A 12,798-nucleotide genomic window follows, 5' to 3' on the forward strand; every position below is an offset into this window, starting at 1 on the left:
AGGACCACATACAGCTCTGAAAGTTTTGGATGAGACCCCCTCAAGACTTAAAAACTACATTATCCAATGTGACAAAAGCAGGAAAATGATGACGTATTTGAGGATGAATGGTACGCATCATATTTGTTTTATGTTTCAGTTAGGGTTTTAAAAGATGAAGTCCATTTCTGGACAACAGGAGAAATGAGAAATCTAGTCTGGTCTAGAAAAAAAGTCTACAGGGAATTCAACCTAATGCCCATTTATCTGTGGATAAAGTCTCAATGAATGTAATGAGATTTCTTCCAGAATTAAGTCCCAAGGGGAAAAACCTCTGAGAAGATATATACAGTATATTTATTTGATATATTTCTGTGCATAATTAAGAAACTAGATTGTATGTTAAATGGGTTCAACACATCATATTTAAGCCATATGACCTTCTTCTGCCTTTGTAAGATCCTTTCTCCAGATCCTATTCTGGGACTCTACAATTGCAAGGTTTTTATGTTTATGTATTTATGTTTTTGGGGGAAAGTGACATAGCTCATTGATATGCATGGTTGAAGGCTTCAGATTCATGGTACCTCCAGGCATAGTACCTCCAGACATTTAAGATTCATGTTTCAACCTGTTGTCCTATCAAAACTCTGTGTCTTGATCCATTCCTGATCTAGGTGTATCGGTAATATTGGTGTTTTATCAAATTCCTGCTTTTATATACTGCTGAATTAGAATGCATGCAACAATATTTAAAGATCTGAATTTAGTGTTCTTGCAATACAATAACATTCTATTATCCTGTAAGAAAAGGCTTGCTTACAAAGGCAAAATCAAGAAGACAATTAAAAAGAACAGGAAGCGCATCAAATGTTATTTTTTATCCAAATGATAACAATGGTAGAGCAGCATATGTCCACTAACTGATTACATAAAACTGAAACAATGAAGCCTTCATGAGTGTCGAAGTCACGATAAGCTAATGCATTAATGAGTTGTCATGTTTGTAGTTACTATCGTGATTCTAAGTGAGATACACCCATCATTTACGAAAAGAAATTCAGCTAAAAGAGCGTTTATGCCGTGCTTTGAAGAGAAATTAATGTACACCTTCTTAAATCCAGCTGAATTGTTAGATACATATAAATGAGGTATTTTGATTTTTTAAAAAATGCATTACATTTTTTTCTACATTAAAACTTGGAGCACACCGAGAAGCACTTCTGAGGAGTAGCATCCTCATCCTTCACCAGAAGCAGATCCTTCCATGATTCCAGGAGTATGAGTCTTTCAGTCTTGATAAGACTTCACCAGAAGCCACATGAGCAGTACTGTTATCAGAACTATCATAAAGTTGAGGAAAAGCTCTTGCGTGGATCTATCCATGGTCAGGAAGAATCAATGTAAAGGAGAAACTTCGTCTGTGGGGGTGAACAGGATATGGAAGCTCTTGTTTCCCTTTGTCCTTGTGACCACCTTGTCCTCACCTAAAGAACAAGAAAGATCCCAACAAAACTAGAGGTGTGAGTATCACAAGCATTCTCCAGGCCTATTTATAATACAACTAGCATAAGTAAATGTTATTTCTATTGCTAACCTTTATGCAAGCAAGAGATATTAAAAAAAGGCCGAAGATATCTCCAACAGCTTATCACCTTCTTCAGTTTCTATCCAGCCACAAGCCTTCTTGTCGACATCACCCAACCGCCTCAACACACATGGCCTTCGTGAGAATGCTATTTAGATTTCCAATTATTTTTTGTTTTTTTATGGTTTTGTACATGTATCTTGGAGCAAAGTTATTAGTTATTACATTCTTATCACATTAAAATGAAAGGGAAGCACAGGCTTCCTTCCATGCATTTTGAGACTCATCTTCAGCTGTTTCAAAAGTATATCATGGTTAATGCCTTGTGCTTATCCAAATACTAGAACATACGTGTATCTGTGTGTCTGTGTGTCTATGCATGCCTTCAATTCATTGTTGACTCTCGACGATTGCCTGGATAAGTAGCAACAGTTTTCTTGGCAAGATTTCAGAAATAGTTTGCCATTTTCTTCTTCTACAGCTGAGAGAGTGACTGGGCCAAATCACTAAGCTGGCTTTGTGCCTAAAATGGGACTAGAACTCATAGTCCTCTCCTGGTTTCCAGCTGGGTGCCCTAACCATTGTATGAAACTGGTTCTCAATGAGCAAATACTAGAATTAGTTTGCCTTTAATGTGATTTCTATTGAGATGTGGAGATGCCCACTTTCCACTTGAATCCTGATTTTGTACTATGGTGTGAGTTTCTTTCATGAAAGAAAATCATTGAAATTTGGTCATATTTTGGATATGTGTATTGTTAGTCTGTTTTACTGGAACTCAAGATCTAGAAATATCTACCCTAATGTAAAAGACAAGTTTTTATTAGATGCTCGACTCTAGGAATTTTGTTCTGAAGATGAAAACTGTGTAGTTTTTGGATGTGATAGTCTATTGCTGGTTACAATTCTATTCTATTTCACATTTACCCACATATCTAATCTTGATTTTGATCTATTTTTGATCCATTCTTGAGGTAGAAAGATCCAGGAATGGTGGGATATTGGTTTCTCCCTTACTCAATACATCTAAAAATTGGAAGAATTTTTTTTATATGAATAAAAATATTTAAATATTATGCAAAAGATAGGCAAGAAAGGCACCTGTTTCATGGCACTATTTGTTCAACAACTATTTTAACATTAATGTTAAAATTAATTTACAATTAATTACTTAATTGTATTGAAGATTACATATTGTATGCAATATTTAATATATTTCAATAGTTGTCAGTAATAGCATTTCAGGACAAAAGGTTATCATAAATGGTTTAACAATAGATTTTAAGCATCTCTTTTCTTCCGCTGTTTCTAACCAAATATTGCCAAATACTAATAGGGTTTCCCTCCCTCCCTCCCCGTTTTATTGGCAGGTTTGTCCAAGATCATTTGTAAAATATCAGTTTGACCATTGACTTTTACTATTGTTTAACAGCAGATTGGAATACCTAACCCATTTTGGAATTAGAATTCTATAATGGGCTTGTACCTCGTATGAAAGTTGGATTTCTCTTAACATAAAATCTTACTATCCTTGTATCTTCAGTGATAAGCTAAATGAGAATAGATCTTCAGCACTTTGGATAGAAATTCTGATACCCCTAATCTCATTGTTTGATTTATATAGTGCTGATTATCGTAGTTGATATTTATATATGGGTTAGATTTTAACAACTATCTGCAATTTTTTCCATGCAGTATATTTCTTTAAAACCGATGAAATATTGAGCATTCTCACCTAATTCCATGTTACCTGTAAATTCTCTATTTATTTAGTGTTTAACTGCCCTTTCTTGCCTCTTTTTTCCTTTCTCAAAAATGTTTCATAAAAACATAATTAAATTGAAATACCTAATTGACCTTGGCTAACTTCAAACACCAAGGCAGTGACAAATCTAATGAATGACAGACCAGCAGAAAATCTAATAGACTGAGTGGTTGAAAACCATTTCTGTATTGTTGCCAAGAAAACAACATGGACGTTAATCTCATTTCATATTTTCTTATTGCCCTACTGAAGTGCTTTTGAAATGAGTGACATTACATCAAATTGATGAAATTTCAAACAAGAAATCAAGTGAACCATGTAGAAAGACTTGTCCAGCCTCTTCCTTGAGATTAGAAAGATGACAAGGCATGTCATAATCCAATGCCACATATTTCCTCAGTTTTGACATTTTTTAGGACAAAATGGGATCCAACTACATGTAAATATTTGCCAAACGAAAAGACAGAGATGTCTTAGGTAATGAAATTGATAACTCAAAGGTTTAACATACTTAAGATCCACAATGCATCACCTTTAGTACTTTGTTGATGTGGTAGCAAAGTGTTACCATCAATACTTGCAACTTTCCTGAGACATTTTGGAAAATAGAGGAGACAACACAAAGAAGAGGGTGTCAATCTATTATCCAAAGCACCTGAAGGCAGGACAAGAAACAAAGGATGGAAGCTAATCAAGGAGAGAAGCAACCTAGAAGAAGAAGAAATTTCCTGACAGAACAATTAATCAGTAGAACAACTTGCCTCCAGAAATTGTGGTTGCTCCAATACTGGAGGTTTTTAAGAAGATGTTGGATAACCATTTGTCTGAAACGATGTAGGGCAGTGATGGCTAACCTTTTTGCCATTGCGTGCCAGGAGGGGAGACAGGGGAAGTTCACGTGCATGCGTGCCCACACCCATAATTCTATGCACCCCGCCCTGCACATGTGTGCGCAACTCCCCCTCCCCCCCCTCTCCTGGTACGTGATGGCCCAGTAGGCCTGTTTTTCTTTCTCACCTGGCTCCAGATGCTCTCTGTGCATCTGGGAAGGGCAAAAACAGCCTTCCCCATCCCTTCAGAGGCCCTCTGGAGGCCTGAAACAGCCCATTTCCCAACTGCCGGTTGGACAGGAAGTGACATTTTTTGCTGTCTCCAGCCTCCAGAGACTCCTAGTGAGCTGAGCTGGTGTGCTCAATAATATGATTATGTGTGCCACCTGTGGCATGCGTGCCATAGGTTCGCCATCATAGATATAGGGTTTCCTATAGGGTTTCCTGTGGTAGGTTGGACTAGAAGACCTCCAAGGTCCCTTTCAACTCTGTCATTCTATTATTATGTTAATTCCGGCACACAGGAAAAAGTTGCAAGTATCTCTCCATAAGGTTGGACCTACCATCTCCAAACTGTTGCCCGTTGTATTAATGGATTTTGACTCTCAGATTTCCCAGTCAATAGGATGTCTCTGTGTTAAACACTGTGATTAAAAAGGTAGTAGTATCAAATGTATTGTGATGGGATCTAATCTGAACACATGAACCTTGTATAGACACTACCAAGCTGAAATTACCTAGACATCTAATCCATCTGTATGCATAGCCAGGGCTATAAATGGTTTGCACTGGAGTAATTAAAAGTATTTCTTAGTCACCCTCTATCTAGAGGACTCCAGGGCAGCGGGGGGGTGGGGTGGGGTAGGGTAAGCCCAGATAAAACTGTGCGCACACAAATCGAATATAATAAAACCAATATGCAAGCATAACAGAACACAAAACAGCAATCCAAAACAGTAATTCAGATAACGATACTGAAAATAAGGATACTGAAGCTGAGCATCTAGGGACGCTGAGAAGTTATCGATTGAGTTTTTATTCTTTATTGTAAGAGGGGAGATAAATCTGAAGATTAACATTTCTTTCCCTCCTTGCTTTTCTGCAAGGCCAGTACTTTTCAAGGGTGTGAATCCAGCACTAGAAAGTTCAAGGTTCATACAAAATGAAACTAGAATCCATTACTAAGCCGTCGAGCAACGCTATTAGAAAATATAGTAGCCTTCTTCCATTGAAGCAAATGAGCTTTATAATAAAACAATGTGTGGCATTAGAGAAGGGGACTTCATTTCTGCGTAGAAGTCTTCACTATTGCATCATTCCTTTTCCCACGCAAATCCTTCCCCATCAATCTCAATCCAGATTGTGGGGGCAATAAACTGACTTTGTATAAATATACAAAAGTATGACGGCTATTGCTTAATGCATTGTAAGCCACCCTGAGTCTCCGGAGAAGGACGGCATATAAATTAAAGCAAAAAAAAAAAAAAAACCCAAAAGCTCATTGTGATCTCTTGAGAACAACAGAACTGCATATGATTTCAGTGCATCACAACAGTTGTGTGGGAATGCAAAACTCTCATGAGATTTAAGATTTACTGAGATCTGGGCCATTTTTTTTTCTTTCCTCAGATGTGGAAGTTACAGACACTCAGATTAATTAAATTGGAGAGAATGAGAGCATATATTATGGAAGGTCTCCTTCCAAGGAAACCAACAGGATGTTTCTAATAAGACCACAATTCAGTTCCTAACTGCTTGAATACAAAGGGCCTTATTTTTGAGCAAGCTTGCACACCAGCGGTGGGTTGCTCCTGGTTCTGTCCGGTTCTTCCAAACTGGTAGTAAAAGCGGTGGGAGGCTCCACCCATCCGCCCGGACGTCATAATGAATGATCTGCGCATGTGCAGAAGCGCGCAAGCCCATTGCGAACCGGTAGTAAAGGTAAGTAGAACCCGCCCCTGATGCACACGTTTCTACTGGAAGTATTAGACTGCATCCTAATATTCACTTCCCTAAGAATAAGTCTAATTGCACTTAAATAGAACTTATTCTTAACAGCAATAGCAATAGCATTTAGACTTATATGCCGCTTTACAGTGCTTTACAGTCCTCTCTAAGCAGTTTAGAGAGTCAGCCTATTGCCCCCAACAATTTGGGTCCTCATTTTACCAACCTCGGAAGGATGGAAGGCTGAGTCAACCTTGAGCCTGATGAGATTCGATCTGCCAAATTGCAGGCAGCCGGCAGTCAGCAGAATTAGCCTGCAGTACTGCATTCTAACCACTGCGCCACTGTGGCTTATGCAAATGCATAAAGGATAGCACTACTTTTAAAAGCCTATCAAGTGATAAACAGACATTTCATAAGACAAGAAAAGATTTTCATCCCATAATCATTTTCCTTAGCAACTGTATAGATCTGGGTTTGGGTTTATGATCTTGACCACAAATGTTAATGAATATGCAGATGCAGATCCAATTCAAGTCAGCAGATGCTGGAGACTTACATATCTGAAGTTAATTTCTTTTAAAAAGTGTCAAAGCCATGAAGGTACTGCACTGAAATCTTAAAAGTCAATCTTCCCCTATCTGATATCCTCCAAAGAAGTGAGAACAGACAATGTTCAGAATATTGGCAATGTCATGGCTAGGAATCCAGGATTCCTGGACTACCTTGGAAAGGTCCTGCCAGGTATAGGTAGAACTCCTCTCTCCTTCCCTTTCTTCCTTCATAGGCCTTCCTTCCTTCCTTCCTTCCTTCCTTCCTTCCTTCCTTCCTTCCTTCCTTCCTTCCTTCCTTCCTTCCTAGGGAAGGACAACTGGGGAGATTGAATAGTCTTCAAAGACTACGCTTCCATCCACTGCACTATTGACATGAACCAAAATATAACCATAATTCCCAAATGAAAAAAAAGAGAGAGAAGTAATTCTGATCCTTCCCTACATTGATCAAATTGCTGCCGTGATCCCAGTAACCCTCTCAGAATGTAGAATGAAATAGATAATAATCCCAGCCTGCTCTTGATGTAAGAGAATTCCATGCATATTGGGTTTTTTCCAAGCATCTTGGTCTAAAGAACTCTGCTCAGTTAATAACAGAAACTGATGCTGGAAAAAGCCAGCAGTCTTGCAACAAGATAGCCTTTAAATTAGAGGATCTTTGTTGGTTCTCTTACCTACAGTGCTGATTTAATCATCTTATGTCAGTTTTGCTTTAAGGTACAGTTAAATTCTAGGTGATCGAATGGTAGCCTTACTTTTCATATTTTTTTTGGCCCAAATTTGCAGCACACACTAAGCTTTTTAGGTATATAAGACAGTGGATATTTTATATGCATAGAAGTGTCTGCAAAGGACTTTAATCAAGGCAAAATAGGCAGCATTAAATTTCATGCCATCGTTCATATAGATTTCTTGATTGGATGTAAATTAGTGCAGTGATTGCATTCTCTCTTTTGACTCCCTTCATAAATCTGTGTTAGAAATCTATCTTGGAAAGAACTGTCATTTCCATTATTTGGAAAAGTTGCAATCTTTTATGTAGTTAAGAAAATAATTTTATATTCTTTCTCCCTCCCTCTCCTTTGCCCTTTTTGTGGTATGCTTTCTGCACCATATAAAGACATATAAAAGAATAATTCTTAAAAATAGCATAGCTATTATGCAAGATTCACTAACTGATTAATACCCTGTCAATACATAGCATTCCCAATGTGGTACTTTCCTGATATTTGAGGATCACAGTTCCATATTTATTTATTATTTTTTGCGTTTATATATTATATTTATTTAATACATTTATTATTTGCATGCAGCACTACAGCTCTATATCTGCAGGAAGCAAAAAAAAAAAAAAATCCATAGTGCCATATTTTAAAAAAACAGGTTTAAGAGAAACTTGTTAGATAGTCTGCAATTCTGTGAATGTTTTTTTTCCATACTTTTTTGCCCTAATAGTAGTTTAGTCCATTTATTTTCGGAACTAAAGAATATTAAGAGGTTTTACAAGAACATCTTATAAAATAACCTGAGCATCAAATACTTTCATTTTGTTAGGTGGTATTGAATTTGATTTCTGTATTTAAATTTTCAAATTTTCTACATGATCCATAAATGAAAAGACTAAGTTCCACCGAATTCCTACACTAATTTTACAGGGGCTGATAGCAATAGCACTTAGACTTATATATCGCTTCATAGTGTTTTCATAGCCCTTTCTAAGGGGTCCATGATCCAGTTATCCAGGAAAGGATACACAGCTAAGGTATCTGCCAGCTACAGGTTAACTTGACAACATATTATAATAGGATGTTTTATGTTAATACTATTAAGTGGGGAGCAAAACACAAAACTGTAAACATAGTAAATATTTGAAAAGCATAACGTCCATAGTAATGCTTGAGACTCGTATACAGGACATCACTGACTAATGTTTGGAAGCTGAGCCATGGCAACTGGACCTCTTTTCTTGTTGGTTCAAAATATTTCATTCTTCAATTCAAGTAGCATGTTGGTTGGTTTTCCCCCTGACCAATTTGCTCAGACTGAAGAAACTACTTGGATAAGGAGTCAAACATTTAGAACCAACAAAACAAGAAGTTCAGACATCTCTACCTGGACAGACTCAACTTCCAGACATCTCTACTTGGATGTTTGAGAATATTTACTGACTTAACCCTAGCTAATGTTTTCTCTTCTACAAAAGTCTTGAGTTGAGAGATGGTAGCTTGCCTAAAGCTCCTGAGTTGGTCCCCCAACAAGCTAAGTTTGCATTCATATTCTTCAGACGTTCAGATTATTATTCAGTTTCTATGTTAAACTAGTTCTGTGGAAGGTAAACATGCCTGGCCTTGCAATAGCAGAATTTTAGTGACCTTGTCTCATCAGATCCAACCACTGGTCCTGATTGATCCAGCTTCCCTGTATCCAAATATATCCAACCTCCATTTCAAATATATATATATGAATAATCCTATGTCCTTATTACCAAGCATTATGTCCAATGATTAGTAATAGTACCTTAATAAGAAACAAAGAATGCCAATACTATATACATCATGAAAAGTTTTCTGGCTACACAAATACAATGGGAAAGCCAGAAGTTCCTATAGCTTTAAACCTCAGGGATGTTAGTTTTCTTTTTTTCTTTGAAGAAGAAATAAAATCTAGGCATATCAAATGCATCTATGCTCTACCTGCAGAAGGTGGATGGAGCACCAGAGTGTGATGCCCAGAACCTCTCAGCTTCTTCTCATCGTCCAGTGCTGTCTGGGTAAGAATTCTTCTGCTGGAACTAAAGTAGTCTGAGGGAGGAGAGCATTGGCAACATAAGCAGTGATGTCACAGGCTTCCTATTTAAGTGGAGTTAAGCTGATGAGCAGAATTCAGTTGAGGTTATTTAGGTATTGGGGGTGAGAAGGCGAGAATATGTTTAGATTTTCATATTTTCAGATCCTGTTCTGATTTGGTTATAAGAATGTCAAGAATTCTGAATCGGGGAGGATAGTTCTATATATTTTTTCCCAGAAAGTTGATTCTGCTTCAAAGCATCCAGTACATATTTACCCGCAAAGCAACCAGAAAAAGAGACAGGGAGAAAGAGAGACAGAATTCCAGGTTGCCTGGAATTCTCAATATTCTTTAGGCTCAAGAAGTCTTAATCTTTTGACAAACGAGCTTCCAAATTCCAGGTTCTGTGCAGATTATTTGACAAGCACAACCACCTGTTCCTGTCCCGTCCCACATTCTTATTATAGTAATCACTTCGCTTCTCATATTCCTATAGGATGAGTCCAAGAAAGAAAGAACAGCAGGTGCCAATCCTTCTTTGTATTACAAGATGAAGTAACTAGCTAAACTGTTCTAAACTGAAGACCAAGGGATTCCAATTTTCAGTCTGAACCAATGTCATGTGGTCTTAGTTATTCATAAGTTTACCCTATGCTTTCATCTCCTCATTCATTTTCTCAAGAAGTTTTTTGGAATATAAATTCATTCATAAATATACTTTATGTTTATATATACTTTATTAGCCAATCACACTTGGCCAATAAAGAACATTCTATTTTATATTCTTTGGTGTTAAATACCTAATAACAAGCCTTCTGGTGGGACTCCCATTGGCAATTTTGGCAAGTTATAAATTCTTAATTTATATTGATATTAGTTGTATTGCATTTATGTTTCAACTTCTCAAGAATCTCTCTGGCTACCAATATGCGCAGAGTTCCTTGCAGAAGACAGGGTTTTCAAGAGACTGTTCATAAAAGAGGAGGTGAATGACTATCAAATGTGCCATCCAGAGTTTGGCCATTGAGCGCTGATAATGTTACTTAGTTGGGTAATGAAACATCTGCAAGAAAGCAATCAAGCTCAGAAAGCTTCAAGGACCTTACATATAGACCACTCTCTGAAATGGAGTCAAATCCTGAAAGAGTAACTTTAAAATTCTCTTAACTGATTTAACAAATATTCTGCTTCTATGTTAACTGCTAGTAATGTAAATAAAGATCTCATTCCAACAGTTCTATTTTCAGTACAGATGCTAAAGTGTATATTCCTGCTAAGAAAGTAATGTTTGGCCTTCTAATCTTCAACCAAGGGCTGTACATGAAGTGGAAAGAGAAGATGTATGCACCTTCTCCTTCCAATGAAGTTTCTGTGGGGAAATCTAGAACCATGCATACAAGGCTGATCTAAAATGGTGCTTTCTTAACTTGAGAGACTACTTTCAACTACTTTCAGGTAAGGAGTTGGAGAAATGGGATAAACTGAGTAGTCTTGCATGTGGTGGCACCAGGCAATCTTTCCTGGAAGTTCTCTTGTTTAATTGTGCGCAACATGTGCACTACTCGCCAGATTCGTTTTTCTTGCCATGTACATATATACATCCGAAATAGACTGTATTGTTTCTCTGTGTCATATAATATATGTGGCAGGGGTGCTATTCAGCAGGTTCTGACAGGTTCTGGATAACCGGTAGCAGAAATTTTGAGTAGTTCGGAGAACCAGCAAATACCACCTTAATTTTGCAATAAACTTCCCCCAGAGTGGGGTGGGAATGGAGATTTTGCAGTATTCTTCCCCTGCCACACCCACCAAGCCATGCCCACAGAACTGGTAGTAAAAAAATTTGAATTCCACCACTAATATGTGGGTATATACATAAGTATGTATGTATGTATGTATGTATGTATGTATGTATGTATGTATGTATGTATTTATTCTGACATGGTTATGTAGTGTATATTGGAGATGATGACCCTCTGAGAGCTGTATGCAATGAAATTTAATTTTAATATATGCCAATTAGTGTACATTCAAAGTGACAATAAAGTTTCTACTCCGTTCCGTTCCCTTCCCTTCCCTTCCATTCCATTCTATTCTATTCTATTCTATGTTCATTACTGTTAGACTATGTACCAAAAAAGGAGGCTCTAACATTTATCCACTGAAACAGGTACCAAAATAAGTGCAGGGAACTCATGTGTCCCTGTTACGTGACTATTCCAACAAGCATCCACATGGGGGTAGGGATGTGTATCATGTCATTGTTACTCAAATTACTCCTCTTATGTACTTGCATGCGGTGTTGCAACACTGATTCAAAAGAGCAGCATTCACATCGTGACATGATGCACATTTTGTCATTTGGGTGTCATCATCGTTAAGAAAGAAGGTGTTGGACAATCTCTTTCCCAGCTAATATGGTTGGCAAAATCATCTCACATGCTTCCGTAGACATTATTTAAGTGAAAATCTATCATCCCTAAAAAAAAATGCAACACAAAGACAGAGTGACTGAAATAACACTTTTCTGAATTATCTAACAGAAGATCCTAGCCGTTAACATCACTGATGAATGACATTTTAGAAGTGTAGCAGCCTATCCAATTGTAATTTTTCTTTCTTTCTATTTCTTTCCTTCTTTTTTTGCTATATACATCTGGCAAGATGTAAATAATGCTTACAGATGTGCTGCACACTTAAAGGATGCCCATGTGCAATTGGACGGAGAAGATGAAATATTGATAGTGTATATTGATTTCCCCAACCTGGACATCCTTCAGAAAAGTATTATTTCAGAATTTCCAGCCCATTGCCTTGAAATTAAAGACCAAAATAATGTGGATTTACCCAGGCTGAAGAAGGTTGAACTAAGCTCCCTTGCTTAGCTATCTTCTCATTGGTGGATTACTGAACATGCTGGCTAGAGAAATCTGGGAGTTGAAGTTGCACAGCTTAGAGTTCATGAAGTTGAGGAAAAACTGACTTAGAATGTATCTGTGGCAGAGGTGGGTTTCAGCAGGTTCTGACCAGTTCTGGAGAACCGGTAGCGGAAATTTTGAGTAGTTCAGAGAACCGGTAGTAAAAATTCTGACTGGCCCCACCCCCATCTATTCTCTGCCTCCCAAGTCCCAGCTGATTGGGAAGAAATGGGGATTTTGCAGTAACCTTCCCCTGGATTGGGGAGGGAATGGAGTTTTTACAGTATCTTTCCCCTGCCACGCCCACAAAGTCACACCCACAAACCCATGCCACGCCCACAAAGCCACATCCACAGAACCGGTAGTAAAAAATTTTGAAACCCACCACTGATCTGTGGCCTTCTTATTACACACCAATGTCACTTTGCTA

At 37.7% G+C, this 12,798-nt stretch overlaps 1 protein-coding gene across 1 annotated transcript; it reads right to left on the minus strand.

The window, feature by feature from the left end:
- Window positions 1-1,038: 1,038 nt before the first annotated feature.
- SLN (sarcolipin) lies at window positions 1,039-9,479 on the minus strand. The gene is made up of 2 exons (XM_034409521.2): window positions 9,357-9,479; window positions 1,039-1,466 (listed from the first exon to the last, which is right to left on the minus strand). Exon 2 carries the CDS (start codon window positions 1,363-1,365, stop codon window positions 1,270-1,272), a length of 96 nt encoding a protein of 31 aa, XP_034265412.1. The 5' UTR covers window positions 1,366-1,466; window positions 9,357-9,479; the 3' UTR covers window positions 1,039-1,269.
- Between the last annotated feature and the right edge of the window lie 3,319 nt (window positions 9,480-12,798).

Source organism: Pantherophis guttatus, chromosome 5, assembly GCF_059756535.1.
Source record: "Pantherophis guttatus breed Tessera chromosome 5, ASM5975653v1, whole genome shotgun sequence".
Classification (NCBI taxonomy): Eukaryota; Metazoa; Chordata; class Lepidosauria; order Squamata; family Colubridae; genus Pantherophis; species Pantherophis guttatus.

What these genes read in the sequence shown, in the direction of transcription:
- SLN (XM_034409521.2), bottom strand. Translation starts at nt 1,365, where the DNA reads ATGGATAGATCCACGCAAGAGCTTTTCCTCAACTTTATGATAGTTCTG.